An 18,869-nucleotide genomic window follows, 5' to 3' on the forward strand; every position below is an offset into this window, starting at 1 on the left:
TGTAATAAAAGACAAAAAGTATTGTAAATTTATGAGGTGTACTTGTATGGGATGTAAAATTTCAAGTTTTCACATCAATTCTCATTTGGATTTCGGTCCAGGTTTTAACTAGGCCATTTTAACATCGGAATTTGATCTAAACTTATTTCCGTAGCCTCAGTTGTATGTTTAGAGTCATTGTCCTGCTGGAAGAAGAAGCCTCAAACTGTCCCCACAGCATGACGCTGCCATCACCATGCTCTATCCAATTTTAATGAGTTTATGCTGACAATGTAACAATGTTTCTCCACAATCAAGTAGGCTGGAAAGAAACTTTTTCTTGTATTTGTCCATACAGGTCAGTGTGTAAAAAACACAAGTTGACAGTTTTCATCCTTACCAAAGAGCAGATTCCCTACAGGATGATACTGCCACCACCATTTTTCACTGAGGGAACAATGTGTTCAGTTTTAGATTTTCTCCACACAGTGTTTTCCATGTAGGCCAAAAAGTCTGATTTTGTTTTTAGATGTACCAGATTAATGGGGGTAAGCTCCAAATACACATCACATTTTAGATTTATATAAAAAAAAAACATAATGTAAATATTTTTCTCCCACTTTATGCACTATTCTGTGTTTGTGATCTCTGTAAAACACATTAAAGTTTGTGGTTGTAACGTAACAAAATGGGGAAAAGGTCAGAGTACAGAACGCTTTTGCAAGCACAGTAAAAAAGGATATGCCTCTTGTTATCCATATTTTGTGTTTATCCATTCTCACTGCTCCTGTCTGTGTGTTTCTGTGGAGCTATCCAGCTGTCTTCAACATCTCTGAGTAATTCAATGAGCCCCCTCTGTCCTGAGGAAGGAAACAGAGACTTGTGGCTGAAATTACATACACTCACTCCCCCACGAGCACAGAGCAAAAACAGAATGATGGACACGCTTATCAATTACATTATTGCGAAACAGCAAAATCTTGCTGCTTTTTTGTAGATTACAGAATGATAGCCAACATCCAGAGACATTTTGGCTCATTAAAATGCACTTAAAATATCAATAACTTGATTAAGCGGCTGCTTCAGTGTTTGTTTTCAATTGATTCCTAAATGATTCTGCAAAGCCACTGATGAGAGCATGTTAGGAGAGCCGGTTACCATGGTGAGCTGGCATGGCTGCTGGCATGGTGACAGAGCTCAGCAGTGGCCTGGTACTCTGAGGATCCCCTGATGTTATCCTGGATGAGGAATAACTGATGCATCTATAACTGGACACTGGATCCGCTGCTGTTTGTTTAAGGCCACTGATGGATTTCAAGAACTGCTCTGCATTTTTTAATGCACTTATGTCTGTATGCGCCTGTGTTAGCAGAGGTGAGTCACTGAATTGGCTACAATGTGTTAGAGCAACTTCTACACACACTGCGGCAGTAGGAGGAAGAGGAAGATGTGGAAGGGACAAAACAGGCACATTATCATGGCTCAATAAAATAATGAGATAATAAAATGTTTAGTACCTTCAAAACATGATGTTCCAAATTGCATTTTCTTTGTGTCTTAAATTGAGTCTTCTTTCTTTAAACCTTAAGTAGTGCACATAAACGTGACACTGAAATCTAGTGAAGGCTTTGGTCTGCGGCTGCACATTGGGTACTCACCAGGTAGGTGCGGCACAATCAAGTCAAGCATGCTAAAGACCTCAGGTTGGAACATGCCAACTAATTATGGGTTAAACTGAAAAAAGGAGGTTGTTTTCTGAAGTTCCTTTTTTACTGCACATGATTCGGACTTTGAATCAAACAAAATTAGGTTTGCAAGTTCCCACAGATGTAAGAATGGCCCTGTGGAGGCATTCTGACGTGTGTTGACGTCAAAAGGGGAAGTGGTATTATGCTGAAAAAATACAAAATACAAAGAGCAACACTTCTCTTTCTGCATTTTTTATTGTGCAATCAGCAGTGTTAACTTACATTCAGAGCCTTTTGAGTTATTCACGTTTGTCAAGCTGTTACTGCTAGCTTCTGTTACCTTCTGCTTTTGTTGGGATTTTATTTGATAGACCAACACAAAGTAGTGAGTAACTACTAAGTGAAAAAAGTGAAAGAATAATGGTACCTTTGTACAGATAGTGTCCATAAAGAGCACATTTCAAGTCTTTCCAAAATCAAAAATGTAAAAAGTGTGGAGTACAAATGTATTAAACTTGATCCTCTCCCCAACCAGTCCTTTGTGTTTTATCTGTAACAGGTCTGCACATCAGCAAACCGATTATTGTATCTCTGATCTTTGCAAAATAACTTAAGCTCAGTCAGGCGAAGAACATTTTTGCCACAAATGACTCTCAGTTGGGCTTTGATCTGGACTTTGACTAGGCCATTCAAACACATGAACATGGTTAGATCCAAACCCTTCTATTACTTGATGGATGGTGAACGTCTGCCATGGTTGCAGTCTCTAAAAGGTGTTCCCCCAGGATTGTCCTGCCAGTCTAAAGTATTCCTGCACCACGATGCTGCCACCACCAGGTAACAACATAGGGATGCTAAATTAAGGGTGATTTATAGTGTTTGTTTTCCTTCACATACATTTATGTATGTATGCCCAAAAATATTTGGACTCTGATCAGACCAGAGCACTTCCTTCAACATGTTGGTCGTCATGCTGCTGCTTATTTATTAATGTTCTCAAACCACTGAAGCTCTCAGAAAACAACTCTAGTGCTGATATCAGAGTAAAGAGGAAGACCAAATTGTTCATGTTTTCATTTGTAAAGGATTTATGCATTTCTACCCTTCGAACTTCAGAATTATGCTCTACTTTCTGTTTGTCTATCAGATAAAGTCGTTGGTTGTAACATGACAAAATGAAAAAAGTTCAATCTACATATGATTATAAATGCTCTTACATGGCAGTGTGAAGATTAACTGTACTTCCCACTCTACCATTTCTGCTTCTCTGCTTTGTTACATGAAACCAATATCATAATGTCAGTCAACGGACCTCAGATAAATGAACAGGAAATATGATGAATATCTTCCCTTTGTTTTAAAGACAGTAATTTTTCATGAGCTTTCACTTGGTGACTTTACAACACAATGAGTGAAACTAAAACCAAAGGCACATAACTGGATACTTCTTTCTTAGCATCTTAAAAGGTAACTAGAGGTGGACATTTGATCCAATCTGGGTTATCTCTCCACTATGTTCTGTCCAGGGGGAATGTGAAGGACCTCGACCTCCAGTCTGCGTCATTGTTCAGCTGAAATATGCATAAAGCTGAGAAGCTCTGTGACTCGAAAGAGCACATTTACATCTCCAGGATGGCCTTTATTTTTAATATGTACTCATGAAGTAATGAAATAAAAACCTTGTTAGTCTTACAGTTCTTGGTCATAAACAAGGATTGTTAAATTTGCTTGCCCCTTTTAATTACTATGCCATATTAAATTTGTAGATTTTTCTTTCTTTGTTTAATTTTGTCCTGTGGTAATGATACACACTTTAATCAAACTAAAGGCTTTATTGAGGAATACCATCTTAGTAATCATATGATTGAGTATTTGTAGTGGTATAAGTAAAGGCTTATAGGTTTGATTGTTAGAGCCATGTTAATTATAAATGGCAAAGTTACCAGTGTACCCTTCAGGCTCATGTTACTAGATTGTTCCTGTCCTTCACATGGACAATCTAATGAAAAACAACAAAGCAGCATTTAATACATGCTGTTATTGGACTGAATATCAAATATTACAACAGCTGAGTGTAAATTTGCTATTCATTTATCACTGATTATGTTTCTGTGCAACCTTGCAAAGTCCTTGGGCCATCTGCTGGTTCTTGCAGCAGGACGGAGGGCTCTGGGCCAAATAAGGGGGGCTCAGGCTGGAGAACAAGGGACCTGACTACTGGGATTTAGCATTCTGAATGCAGCACTGGATTAGCCCAATGTGTGCTTCTCCCTCCCCACTGTTGCTGCTTTGCACACCCAGGAAAAAGAAAGCTTTTTAAAATCTTCACATTTACCTGAGAGAAGTGAGCTTGTCTGAGGCTTGGTAAAATCAATGGTTTTACCCAGTAAAGTGAATGCTTTCACTCAAGCTTTGTGAAAATTAGTCAATTGCACCAGTCTGATTTGATAAAATAACATTTGTGACCGATAAATATTTAATGCAACACAATGTAGATGCTTATAAAAGCAGACAGAAAATCTCAACCTCTAAACCCTGCAGACACAAAGAGAGATTAACTCTCTTTAGCTTTAAATCATCTCCCTTGTGTTCACTCTAAAGATAAAAAAAATAAACAAAAAGTAACAAAGTCAAACACAACTGAAACTGAAAATCCCTTCTTAAGCCACAACCCATCTCATCCCCTCTTTTCTATTTCGCTTCCTGCAGCCCATCTGTGTGTCCTGTCACCATCTTCATCTGATCACGCAACAAAAATGACGGTGTAGCTGTGTGACTTGATCAAGCCCAGTAAGCAGAACTGTGCAGCACTTCAACTGGATTGGATTAGCATTGTAAACCTTGCTTCCCGTCTTGTGCAGGGAGCATTTTGACTCACTCTGAGAGAGAGTAATTGTAGGACTGGGTGGTAGAAAAGAGCTACACATATGTTCATACACACCTACTCACACACACAGAAGCTAACACCAATTAATTTTAGGGTTAAAGCATGTATCTGTAAAGGAATACACCTCTTAATTTTGACCTTTCATCTCCAGAGACTCTTCGCTTGTCAATTCGATTCTACAACTTGGTCAAAGAGACTATTAGTTTAGCCATTAGATTACCTTCCTCAAAAATGAATCATGTATTTTTCAAACTTTCCAAATTGTGCTGTTATGCAACTCACCATTGCCACGACAACGGCCACTGCTGACACTCTACTAAACACAAGTCAGGATGCCACAAAGGAAGTCCACGTTTGGTTCAATAACATTTCCTGCCCAGTTAAATTGTTGCAATATTTACACCAAATGTCTGCTTCTGATTGTTTGAGCAGCAGTAGTCATCCTGGAAGAGCAAAATAAGGAAGCGCTGTGGTTCTGGGGCCCAACGTGCAGACATGTTTTGTCCAGGAAAGAAGGAACAAATATATGTTTGCATGTATGCAAATCTATTTATGAATGAAGTTCTACAAGCCACCAACTTGTTGGGGTCATTTCTATCTACAGCAGGGCTGAAATGATTAATCAAATCTCTTATTGAAATAATTGACAATTAATTTAGTAATTGATTAATCATTAACTGGAGTATACAGACTCAAAAAAGGGCCTTTTGCTGAAAGAACAACACATTCAGAGCAGCCATTAAACTGTTAATGTTGTTGCACTTTTAGCAATAAAATGTTTATTTTCTTATTTTCTTTTAAAAAGTTGTTGAATTAGTTGTTCATTTGCATCTTTTAATGTATTTCTAGTATTGTATAAAAAAAGCATAAATAGCTAATTGAAAAATCTTAAGCCATTTATTTTATCATACTAATCCATTAATTTTTCTACCATTGTTTCTTTCTCTTTTAGACTAAATTGAAGTCAAAACCCAGAATTAGGCTATGAAATATCTTTTCTTTAGTCTGTTAGGCAACTCCAAAATTCTTTATCAGCTTTAATTAATAAAGCTTGCACACTGCTTTAATGTTTTATCACCTATCCATTGTCGTCTATTGATTAAATGTGTTGTACTTTCTCAGTTCATTCATAAGACTGGTCAGACTGACTAAATTTATTAAAGCAGCTGATATTCACTACATATTTACAATGTTGAAAAATCCAATAGACATTAAAACAAATGAAACAATCCAATGAAAGAATTCACTATTCAGTGTTAATCTTCAAACTGGAATGAAAAAAAAACTGTGTCTGTGCAGTGCTGCCCATTGTGCCTTGATTTACTCGTATAGGGACACATGCATCTCCAGGACAACGCCTTGAAATGTTGTCAATGTCATGTTGCTGTAGTCAGGCAACCTACCCCTCTTGAAGCACTCTCTTTATGGGAGACCATCAGCATGTTAAGTTGGAAACTTTTGGCCATATCAATCACTAAGTCTAATATAATCTTGTTTTAAAGTAATGTCGTAAAGAGACAACTTGACCTTTAGAGGAAAGATGGTTTAACTTCTGTGTTTTATGGGAAAAGTAGCCTGCAAGTTACAGAAGTGGACCTTTGGATGATTACAGTGGATGTTGGGTTAAGTTTAAAGTTACAGACCTGCCTCTCATGGCAGCTGAATTCACATTTATTTATGTGAAAGTGTTGACTAAAGTTACTTAATTCTGGCTCAAAAACATTCACTTTAATTGAATTCTTCCTCCATTTTGTATTTTTGCACATCTGGTCGTGATGTTGTGTGCATTTTCCAGGACAGAAAGTAATTGCCTGCCACCAGAGATATAGGGACTTGCATCAACATCCTATGGGGACATTTTGTGCCAGGGTAGACAAACAATATGTACAGTAATTTTTAAATATATATTATTTACTTACTGTATAACATTTCCCTGCAGGGAATCATATTTATAAATGGATTTTGATATGGGTCTTTTATTGTCATTATTTATCCTAATAGTTCATAAAAATACCCAACTAACAAGAGAAATAAACACTTCCATTTCAAAAAATGAAATGGAAGTGGGCAAAACAGGCTACCAATTTGGGTTAACTACTGTAAAAGGTTGTTTAGTCAAAACTGACTTTAATCTCAGTCAAAGCAACAACAAAAAACGAACAAAAACAAAAACAAGCAGTTAATATAAGTCCGCAAATGCTAATCAGGCCTTGTGACTAAAGTTCAGCTACTCTGAATGAATGAAAGTTTTCTACAAGTTTCTCATCTGTTCTCTTATTTGAGTGTATCTGAGAGAACAACAATAGTTTACTTGACAATTTGGATCATTTCTTCCCTCACAGCACAGAAGAATTGTCAAGAGGTAATGATCAGCTAATCGGAAGTAAATCTTGGTTTAACAACGGAATTGAATTGCAGGAGGAGATATCTTACCTGACCAAATATGGATGTGTCTTACAGTATAGGAGAGAGAGAATTTGGAAAGTCTTAGCAATTACATTAGTCACAGAACTTGGATTGGTAATTTGAAAGATAGAAAAAAAGGAATTATTTTTGATAAACCAGATATTATTTAGGGAAATCTGTTCTTATTATGACTAATTTAAGGGTTCATTGTGGTTAAATCCCTGAATCCAGCTGACCATCTGAAGGGGCAAGAGAGCAAAGAGCATAATGAATATGAGCATCAAGGCACATTTTCATTTGTACTAGTCTTTGCATCAAACTAGGGTGTAGCTGAAGCAATGAAGCACAGATGTGACCTTTCAGGACTATTGATTTTTTTAAGCCAAAAGGAGATGTAGCTCCTTTAGCTGCATGAGAGAAATCAGAATGTTCCTGAGTGGTGCTCGTCTTTTTTGCTTCCCATTGAGCAGCAGCTGTCATGTTGCTTAAATCGAAGGAGCCTATTGACCTTAACTGAATCCCTGGACACATGTAGGGGAACCACATCGTATATGAACCTTTCTTTCTGCTGGTTTCTACATCGTGAGGGACTAACCAGCCACCGCAAAGCATCATGCAGCAGGTGCAGCTCTCTGCACCAAACTGAGGGCTGCGCCTCTGCAGCAGCAGCAGCCACACAGCTCCTTCACTACCTTTAGAAAAGCATAATGTCTCCTCTTTCCTGCACACGCCCTAGTGGTACAAAAATAAATGCACACACTGTCCTAGAAACCTTTATATCCCATATCTTACAAAGGACTTAATGTCACACTGCTCTCAGGCAGTATGACCTCCTGACAAACACGGTGACATCCTATTTTTTCTATCCTTGCTCATCAACCCTTACCACCCAGACCCACACCGCCTTCTGCTACCCATCTGTCTCCTCTGCCCCTGATAACCAATCCCACCCGCTGCAGCAGAGGGAAACACAAGCCACGGTAATGTGAGCTTCAGGTCATTATCCCGTAACAGGATATACAGTCAAGCAGCCCTCCCCCTCTCCTCGTCCATACTCAGTAGCCATTGCTTTAACTCCTTGTTTCTCTCTTTAAAATGCAGCCACCACCTAGCTGTCCTTCCTCCTGTTCTCTCATCAGCGCCCCCCAACCACCACCATCTGAATCACGTGTCTGAAGGTGAACAGCAGCAGTCGATCCAGCCATGAAGCCCTTGATGCACATCTCATTTTATATTCCTCCTATACAGTAAACAATTTCAGACTCTGTAAGGCAAAAAGCTGCAACAGTGAAGGGATGAAAAGGAACCGCGTGCAAGACGAGGAGGCGGAGTCAGAGAGTGAAAATCCTTTTCTGAAGGGATGCTTGCTAAAATTAGAAATATCTATAAATGTCTTCCTTGTGTTCTTGACACATGTTAAAGCTTTTTTTTCTCTATACAGCATCAGTGCTGTCCCTTTTGTGCGTGGCTCCTGGTTCCAGCCTATCACAGCTCTTTGCAGGGAATTTCCACGGCACAAGCCCCGCCCCTGCTTTGACGCAGAAAGCGGCGTCACAAGCGATGCCCCCTGCGGCCTTGTGGAAGGACAGCCGCTGCACAGTGCGCCAAGAGGACATTCTTGAAGGAAAGAGGAAAGAAGCGTGAAGGAAAAATGGAAATCTGGTCATTTAATGGTAGGATTTCTAGAACCTCTATCCATCTATTCTCCCCAGCGTTCAGGGTCACCTCAGCATCCTTCACAGATCTTTGCTATTTGCTCTTCTAATTACTGGCTTCCATAATGCCAACCCCTGGAGGAACACACTGTGCCCCAAAGGATAACTTATTCCCCTTCACACCACATACAGCCACAACCAAACGTCCCCACATCAGTACATAGTGCGTAAGCACTTTCTGTTCCCTCGTCTCTTTTTGACGCAGTGACCGCAAAAGCAGCACATTTTAGTAGGGAAAGAGGCTCACACGGACCCATAAATCCTCTCCCGCCGCCTTGAAGATCCGTCTGCAGCGTCACGCCGCCGCATCATTCATCCCCGCGTGCCGCTGCATCAGATTAAAAATTACAACCAGCATCACCAAATGGTGATGAAGCAAAAAAAATGCGCAAAACCGGCTATTATTTCACATGCAGCTCACAGTTGGTGATTTTCCACCAGGGTTCGCAAATTCACCTATTGATTCATTCACTGGTACGGCTATGACAAGTTTAACCAAGATGGGGGGGTTAAAGATGCGCGCATGAAGACGTGGAGACCAGATCGCGTCGTCTCATTATTCTTCACCAGAGAGTGTGACCATTACTGGCGATTATCGAGTTCCAATGTTATGTCACAAATTAAAGGAGAAATAAGCTGGTGAGACACTTATTCCTGGTAACCGCATTATGACGCACGGGCCATTAGGGTGTCTTCGGCTGACAGCATCCAGTGGAAAGGACGCGTCCTCAGTGCTAAATGCCTTCCAATGGCACAGAAGCAGCTGCGTAGAGCCGGAGAGGAGGAGAAGAAGAAGATGAAGAGGGGGAGGAGAAAGGTGGATTCAATGTGCTCTGTCATCACAAAGGAAGAGCTGCATAAGTATGTGAATATAACACCTGAATATAACATTATTAAACCACGATGGGCGCAGATAACACGTGCCATTCCGCCCTAACCCCCCCCCAACACAAGAGCAATCTGGAGGAATAAACCGATTAGGGCCTACTGGCTCGCAAGGTTACGGTCACGGCAAAACGAGACACTTAACAAGACAACCTTCCTTCTCCCCTGCATTATGCATCAGATTTAAACTCAGCCGAACCTTTAAACCTGACGCAGAGGTGAAAACCCAACTGAGCGGTTCTGATCTGACAGGAGCTTCTGGCCGCATCAGTTTGTCGCAGTATAGAGAGAGCTGGGTAAAACACAGTTCCGCATTAGAGTCAATGTCACTCAGACACAGAGGCTGCACAGGAAATCCAAATGACATCACGGCTCATTTATTTCAAAATATACCAGTAAAGGTAAGAGACCACCCCTCGGTTTTCAGGCCACTTCGACTGGGCTACAACGCAGTTAAGAAAGTTGGAAATGGTGTGTCTTACCCCCATGTTGGCGCAATTATTCTTCTTCTCTCAGGTGATGCACCGCTTGAGAGGTGTCAGCCCCTCACGTTGAATTAGTCAGTGTATGAATGCCTCGCCTTGAAAAGCAGAACAGTGTAAGCGCAGTTGTTTAGCTTTAAACACACAGTAGAGAGGATATCTGCAGTCTAGGCTGAACAGTTGGGATAAAGAGAGGCTCAAACCTTTTTTAAAAAAAGGTCAGGCTGCCCTCTTTCTCCTGTAAGACGTCTTTCTTTCTTTTTCTTTTTTTTTCAGATGAAATGTCGCGGTCTCAAGCGGAGCATCACGCGTGGAACCAGCTCCTTCCTCTGCTCTCTGATACTTGCGGTGAAAAGGACCCGGCAAGAAAAAAACCTGCTACCTCCCCAGGACTCGATGCTCTTCCGCGGCTCTGCCGGCTGCCGCAGTACTCCCCGTTCTTCCAGGTTGCACCACTCCGCCGGGGGAAGAAGCGCCTCCTTGAGCGAATGGGCGAAGCGAAAGGGGTCGATTGGACCCGCCCACCGCCGGCGAAGGCGACCAATCGGAATTCCGAGCGTCTCGGCTTACGGGCCAATCAGAAAGCTAAGCTGCCCCTCCTGCTTTACTGCAGAATCCCACAGCTCGCATCCAGCGGCATCGCGAGTCTCTAGGTTGATTTTTTATATATATACATCTATAAATATATAGATATATATATTAACCTGGACGCACAAGGTTAGAATCCAAGTCGTCGTGGCTATAATTGTTTCATATGTTCTGTGCTTATGTAACACCCAAAATAGAGGATTTGTGTTTTGCTATATTGCATGTGATGAACACACCTAAATGTCTCTTCAGTCATCTTATCACGAGCATCTCTAGCACATCTCCAGTTACCTGCAGGTGTAAATAGAGGTGTGCGTGGTGGGTTGTTCAAAATGTAAGGAAAGAGTAATGAGGGCTGGAGTCACAGATTTGCACGCAATGTGTTTCTGTTCATGTCTGCAGACATCAGCAAGCAGCAATTACTGCTCATATCAGCACATGTACAGTTCTGTCAATGCAGAGTCAGCACTTTATGTCAAAAGGTGAAGGCAAGTGTACCTTGATGGAAGAAACCCAACTGTCTATTTAAAGTACTAGCATTATTTAGTTTTTTTTGAATAAGTCAAACATGTTTAAAAAGCTTTTGCATCTACCAGGACCTTTTTAAATCATGGGACGTGAGGAATTTGATGGATGCTGCCTCCTTTGAGCACGCAGTGTGTCAAGGGCGTGGAAAGAGAATATTGCATGAACACAGGAGAAAAAAACAGATGTGTTTCTGTGACAGTGCCAAAGAGTTCAAAGACAGACACACAGAGGACGTTCTCCTCACCAAGGCTGGCCTATATGCAGCTGTGAGTCCATAATGCTGCAGTGAGAGCTCTCACACACATATGCACACATACATATGGAGTTAGGAGGGTAGCATACACATGCATGCGCAGCGATGCCTGAGTAAAGCTGTCAGAGTCATTTGTCCCTGCAGCGTATTGCAGCCATGCCTCGCTGCGTTCCTTGCTGAGGGCCTGAGTGATGACCGCGCAGTACCGCTGGACCTCAGAGCACCGGTCTGGGGTTTGCTCGGGGTTAAAGGACACTCTGCTGCAGCACTCCTCAAAAACATGCTGTCGTGATGCAGTTGAGTTGTTATTTGAGTCTAAATGCACATAGACTTAATTCCGCTGGAAGTTTTTGTGGTGTTTTGGTGAAAATCTGGAGAAATAAGGTGGATACAAGGAGATTCTGTTGATAAATTGCTACTGCATGCTTTTGAGAAAATGTTAGAGGGTACTATATTTTCAGATTAACTTCATCATTTAGCTAAAAATACAACTCATTAATGTGTATTAGGTATGAAGCTTTCTTAAACATTAAACATTAATCAACATAACCTTGTCTCTAATTCAGACCTTTTAGTCACTGTCAATGACGAAAATATGCTTCCACCAAGATAACATCGTACTAAAATTACATTATTTTTGGATTCTCTGATCTTAGCTTTTTTCTTTTTTTTTCAAACATAAAAAACCTTTTTGTACTTGCTGTTTAGTGTGCAAAACAAGCAAATCTCTGATTGGCTGATCAGGCCCTCATGGCAACCCCTTTACCAACATTGCCTCTAATCCATAATATACACACAAAACTGGAAAAAAAATTGCTGGCACCTCTTAACAGAGGTTAACGACCAAAAAGCTTGTAATGGTAAACAACATTTCTTGAGATGGACAAAAATTAGTAATAGAGGCCTGGACAAAGATTATGGCACCTGTAACCTAAGGCAGGCGCTACTGTCAAATTATTTCTGTAGCTGTCAGTGAGACTTCTGCTTACCCTTTTCCTGCCTTTCCAGAAACCAAGATAATCACTTCTCCAGTTTAGCTTTTTGTCTATACACCAACTTCATGTGAACACATAAATACCAACATACGTCACATGTTCAGAATATCAGATATAATGTCTTTCAAAGTATCCATACACCTTGATTTTCTTTTCCACTTTTGTCATGTTAATACCAAATGAGGCCTTTATGTGAAAAACTAACATTGTGTCGTGTGTCATTGTGAACTAGGAGCAAAATGGTTTTAATTTCTATTAACAAGCAAAAATCTGAAAATGTGACAGGTGGATAATTGTCACACTTCTTTCACATCTCCAGTTGAGAATCACATCAGATTCTCAACTGGATTTAGGTCTGCTGCTTTCTAACACATGGATTATGCTTTAATTCAAGTCATTCCTCTGTACTGCAGCTTTGGTTGTAGATTTAAGGTCTTGCTGGATGATTAACCTCAGTTCCAAGTGTTTTGCAGCCTTTAGCAAGTTTTCTACTAAATGTATTTACTGTATTTACTTCAATGTTATTTTATATTTTGTAATGCTTGAATTTGAAATTGAAGAATTTGGATTAAAACAGATTTTAATTTTACCTGTCAGGTCAGTAAGGTTCGTGTTGGGAGAAATTAAATTATAGTAACAGTGACATAGAATAACTAAAATTAATATGTATAAGCTCATGGTCATAATGATAAGAGAAAATCACAGTATTTAAACTTATTATTTTCCTGGGACCAAGTGAAGAAGCTCTTTTGGAAACAAATTAATCTTTTAAACAATAATTAAAACTTCTAGAGTCTTTACAGTTAAGGTTAATTGTGGATTCTGTTATTGAAAAAATGTTTTTTGTTCATGAGAGTTTTGAGTTTCCTGTTTCTGATAATAATTTTTTTTTGGTCTTAGACTCTTTGCATCAAAAACTGTTTAATTATTTATCCTAGTCAGACAATTTACACAGATTATTGGACACTAATTTAATCATGATGCAGAGTGCTGCTCGTCCATGTTATGTTAGAGTGCTGTTAATAAAGCTCTCTCAATCTCATTTAAAACCAAAATGGCTGCCTGCATTACCACGTCCTACCCTCTGTCACGCCTTCATGTTGTACCCCCTCTGACCACCCTCTCATTCCCCCGCTGGGAAAAGCTCACAGTCCTCTTAGTACCAGCATGGAGGGGAGAAAAATCACCCAGTTCTCCTGCTACAGCAACAGCAGCCAGATGACCTTGCCTCTGACTTGTTCTGCTGAGTCAGGTGTTGAGGAGGTTGGGGAAGGGGGAATGCAGGGAGACAAGATAAGGAACAAGGAGGGAGAAGAGAGACAGAGGGGTAAAATATCAAGAGGATTATTGCTGTTGTGACTGATTTAATGATAGGAAACTGGTTTCATGTTGGTGACGATGTTTTATGCTAATCATTATAGTGCTGATTTGTGTGACTTGAAAAGCAGCTCAGTACAGGACTGGTTTCAGGATGAAACCTCACACACATGTGTGGCAGTATGCATGAGAAAACATATGGTGTGTGATACTGGAAAGCATGGTGGCACCGTCCAGTGTGTGAGTCAGAGCTGTGGAGGAGTCGTATGTCACAAGGTTTGAGAGTCAATAGTCGTGCGTCTGTGTAGGTTTGAGGAGAATATGCCTCTGTTAGACTAAAATAGAACAGCATGTGTCAGTGAATCGTCATGCCAAAAATAGTGTGGATGCTATTGCACTGCATCCATGGAGGATTTTTATGCTGAGGATGCATTATAGAGAAAATAGGGTTATTAGTTTCTACAGAACAAAAGAAATCAGAACCTCCTGGGTGGCGTTTTAAAAGATTTGTCACTAAAGAGATTTACTCCCACAAAGGCATTAGTGAAGTCAGGTGATGCTGGGAAAGAAGAGCTGGCCGGGAGACAATTTTGGGAGATTTGTAGTCCGCAAATCACCTCAGATCTGAACCTTCATCTACAAGAACCGTTTCTTTTAGTTCAAAATACAGCAGCTCTGAAAATTGTACATATGCATGTGGAAATTCTTCATTTGTGATATATATCACATTGATTTACAGACATTTTTCATCTCTAATATGACAAATATGTACTACTTCACTAAGAAGTAAATAAATCTGCAGGGGGGAAACTGCTAAACCCGGTTGTATGAGTGGCTACACCTTTAAACTAATTTTGCTGAAGTACCTTTTGATTTAACAATAGGACTTAGTCTTTTTCTTCACACTCTCCAGCAAAAATAGTAAATCTGATTAACTTGATATAAAAACAGCTGCAGGATTCCCCAGATAGTTGCCAGCATTGTTTGTCTTAGGTTAGGATGGAGAGGATCAAAATATTCTCACTCTCATTCGATAGCTTTGGAAATAATCCACAATTAGGTGACTTAAAATCTTAGGTAAACTTTGAATGTAAACCTGTCATTCATGATGAAATATTTAAAACCTTAAATGTGAAAACAGCTTGAGTCATGATACAGTATTTTATCAACAATAATATTTTTAGTTCCTCTCTCTGGTCTAAAGGATTGTGTTTATAAAAAAAACACTTTCTCCTCAGCTGTTTAGCAAAACAAAACAATAAGATCTCTGACTGGTCGATCAGGCCCTCATGTCGCTCCTCCTCCAGAAGAACGATGCAGTTCTCATAGAAACCAGAAACAACAGTGAATCATTTCCCAACCAATATCAGGTCAATATCAGGACTGATCACTCTGTCAGATTTACTTGTAATAAACTTTTCTTTTTTAATAGTATGCTTTGTTTCAAGATTTTAAACTCAAATGAAGTCATCTGGCCTTAATTAGCTTAATTGGTAATTTGAACATTAAGTTCACAAACTATAAACTCCCCATTCAGCCGTGCTATTAGTTTACACAGTAGAATTAGCATTAATATCTTTAGATCTGGTTGTTTCTTTCTGTTTTTTTACTCAGTTAAGTCATGATTAGTAACCAACCTCTGTGGGTTTTTCCCAATTAAAGTGTAATTATTGTTAATACATTTTAATCTGAGAAATGTGCAGAATATCTTTGCTTCTTAAAATTTGTAATCAAGATTATTCAGTGAGATGGAAATAACTAATTCTCAAAGCAGATTTTTGATCAATTATATGACTTTGCTAGGGACATTATTGTAGTTTCAAGTAACATCCATACAGTTTTATGAAATAACTGGAAAGACTTTACAACACATTGATGCAAATTACTTGAACACATTACCCATTAAACCTAAGGTCATTCCCTAAATAGAGACTACACAGTGCAGAGCAAGTTTTTGATTGTTTTTCCTCCATTAAAATAAATGACCCTGGCAGTCCAAAACCATTATGAGCACCTAAAGAAAACCTATAAACAGCTACAACTGAGGTTTATAAATAGGGATACATGGAGTCATTAGTCTTTGTGCACGCGTGTTCATGTGCGCGTGCCTGGCTGAAGGTGATCCTGGCTAATCCGGTTTTATAAACGTCTGACATAATCTGTGTTCCGCTCACAAAGTCCAGAACAGGGAGATGCGAGGAAAAGAGACAGAGAGAGGGGAAAAGAGGGGAGGGAAGGAAAAAGACGAGAGAGCTGACATGGCAGGGGAGAGATGATTGAAAGGCAGATGGGTTTAAAGAGGATGACAGAAACGAAGCATGTGAGGAGAGGTGGAGGAAAAGGACGAGGGTAGAGTGTAAAAAATAAGTAAGACAAAGATGAAGAAGGACAGAGGGGACGGGCGGTGGAAAATTCCTCTGGGATTTAGTGAAACAGGACCGTTAGTGATGGCTTGGTTATCAGAAGAGCAAAAGGGTCATAGGGTTAAAGTTTTATTAGGAAGTTTGGAAGGGAAGACGAGCCTTTTGTCTTTTTAATGAAATGTAAGTTTGTCTAAGAGCCAATTCTCTTCATTTTTAGGCAGTCAAGGAAATAAATTGTAGAAAGATTACAAAAATAAAAACTATGCTATTTATCTTTCTGATGTACAGTCATGTACTTTCAACCGTTTCAAGAACCTGCTGTAGGTCCAGTGATGACCTGTGAGGAGTTTTAGAAACGACTTTTTGTATCTTTTGGTGGTCTCATCTGAGATCTGAGCAGACTGGTCGTTGTTTTAAATCCCTCAACAGACTTACAGCCAGGGGTGTGTAGAGTACGCACTTACTCTAGAGTAAAACTACTTCAACATATTTTTATTCAAGTAAAGGCAGAAGCCAACAAGGAAATTAGTCAAGAAAGAGTAAAAAAGTATTCCAGAAAAAGGTTAGAGCATGCGTGACTGATGAGAATATCTGATTTAACATTTGAAATCATGTCATTAGACAGAAAGAAATATATAGCTCAAATTCTGGTATTTTAAAGAATTGAAAAAGAAATAATACAAATAATTAACTGAGTCACTAAGTTCCAAATTCTGGCAGAGGAAACACTTTTCCAAATAATTTTTATCAAAATAAATCTTATGAAACTAAAGTCACAGTAAAAACAGAGTAAAGTACTTCCACTGACAATATGTGGTGTGTACTGTATTTTCATTCGACCTCTAAACGGTAAATAAAGCTGAGAAAATAGAAAATAGCATTTGTGCAAAGCTTGTGTACAAACAAGAGGTTTCACTTTGACATAAACTTTGGGTGCAACCTTTTACATCTATCCTGCTTCAAAAATGTCTTAAAGTTTGTTGATATGCAATATGTGAAGAAGTTCAGCAGACTTAAAAGATGTTCAATTTTAATAAGCTCCTAATAAATCTTCCTCAAGAAAGCAAAATTTGTCAGGATTATATTGGTCAGTTTCCTCTGTAAAGTCAGACTATTTTTATGTTTTTATGGGTTCGCATCAAACAACGATGTGAAAACAATGCAAAAAAATAAGTCTTACTTGAGTTGCACTTTATAGGAGGAGCCCTAGTTCAGTATAACACTCCTCATTGTTACATTTAATTCATTGTCCAAATAAACAAGGCTTTATTTGTAGCCTTGTTTTAATACCACTTAAAGTCTATTGTCTTTGTCTAAGAGTAATGCACTGAAAAATACTGAGTTGCTGGTCATTCCTGTTCTGGGTGGGGCACCACAAAGCATTTGTGCTCCAGGCACATAAATGTCGGGTGGAGTCAATTGTTCTTGTAATGAATTTAAGTGCATAGATGATGTAATGAAATTGTTAACACCCTGTGTAGATTACACAGATTACAGAGTTTCCAGAAAAGTTAGTAGCGATGTTGGCATGCCACAGAGAATAACACCGGGTCCTCTGTTTTTGTTTAGCTGAAATGACTGGATAGACAGGATGAAAAAAATAAAGTTTATATAACTGCAGAGATTTAAGAAAACTTGCTTAGCTTCCCCGGCTATGTGAAAATGTTCAATACAGAAGGCAAGAAAAAGAAGAGTTTTATTCAGATGAAGCCAGCATGAGGAAACAGAATCTCACAGAAAACACAGAGAGCTGCTGGTGCATTCAGATGTTTCTTAAGAGTGAAATCTACACAGGCCTCAGTCTAGCTAATGTTCAACTCATGCACAATAAATTATTCTAAGTCACCTCCTCTGTCACTCCACTTGTCCATCCAGTCTGAAAGCACAACCTCTCCTCCTGTTCTCTCCTCTCTCTGCTCCCCTTCTTCCTCCGAATGCTGTTTTTCCTCAATGCATCTCAGCCACTGCAGCAAAGCTCTGCTTCATGCCTCAACTCAGCCAGAACATACTCTCAAGAAAAGGTCATGTTCCTCATGAAACGTTACCACTGATCGGAACACTTTGTGAAAAAGCCATCAGTATTAAAGAAGTTATAACTTTATAAATAGAAACAGGAATAAAGCAATATTAAAAATGAAAGCATAGGATATTAAAAGCTGCCTTTGAAAGTTTGAAAGGCCATTAGAAGGCAAGTATTTGTCCTCCTTTAAGTTAATAAGCACATAAAGCACATGATAATGTCCTTTAAACCCATTAATCCCAATATGATGTGTGCACTTAAAGCTTTTATTACTTCTATTGAGTAAGGTAGCTCCTTCCATCCAGTCAGGACTGGTGTCTATCTCCATCAGTCATTGGGTCAGACGCGAGTACGTCCTGGACAGGTTACCAGTCCGTCCGGAAAACACAGAAACACACAGCACAAGCAATCTGTATGCACCCACACAAGCCTAAGGGCAGGTTAGAGGAACCAATTAACCCAACAGTCGTGTTTTTAGACAATGGGAAGAAGCCACAGTATCTGCATGCAGAATACTCTGGCCAGAATTTGAACACAGAAACCTTTTTGCTGCAAGGCAACAGTGATACCAGCTGAACCACAATGCAGCCCCTCAATGTAACATTGTACTAGATATAATATTTCAGTAATTATAAGGTTTTTTTCAGAACAATACTTTTCAAATGTTTACAATTCTAATGTCAACTTGCTCAGTGATCACCAATTTAACTCGCGTATTTCATTTAAATCTTGGAGTTTCTTCATATTTGTCTTTTGAAAAACT

General features: G+C 39.4%; 1 protein-coding gene and 1 long non-coding RNA gene across 3 annotated transcripts in view; one reads left to right on the forward strand and one right to left on the reverse strand.

The window, feature by feature from the left end:
• Positions 1-10,493, reverse strand: part of atp1a3b (ATPase Na+/K+ transporting subunit alpha 3b) — a 28,300-nt gene extending 17,807 nt beyond the window's left edge. The window contains exons 1-2 of one of the 2 annotated variants that reach the window (XM_032557641.1): positions 10,246-10,493; positions 10,043-10,140 (exon numbers count right to left, since the gene is read on the reverse strand). In XM_032557641.1, the coding sequence (XP_032413532.1) occupies positions 10,043-10,048 (6 nt within the window). In that variant the 5' untranslated portion in view covers positions 10,049-10,140; positions 10,246-10,493. The remainder of the gene's footprint in view (positions 1-10,042; positions 10,141-10,245) is intronic. The other variant, XM_032557642.1, reaches the window with a different exon arrangement.
• On the forward strand, positions 7,732-9,060 carry LOC116716799 (uncharacterized). The gene is made up of 2 exons (XR_004338626.1): positions 7,732-7,940; positions 8,062-9,060. It is a non-coding gene; the product is annotated as an uncharacterized LOC116716799 (long non-coding RNA).
• Positions 10,494-18,869: the final 8,376 nt, after the last annotated feature.

This window comes from Xiphophorus hellerii, chromosome 3 (genome assembly GCF_003331165.1).
Source record: "Xiphophorus hellerii strain 12219 chromosome 3, Xiphophorus_hellerii-4.1, whole genome shotgun sequence".
In the NCBI taxonomy this organism is placed as follows: Eukaryota; Metazoa; Chordata; class Actinopteri; order Cyprinodontiformes; family Poeciliidae; genus Xiphophorus; species Xiphophorus hellerii.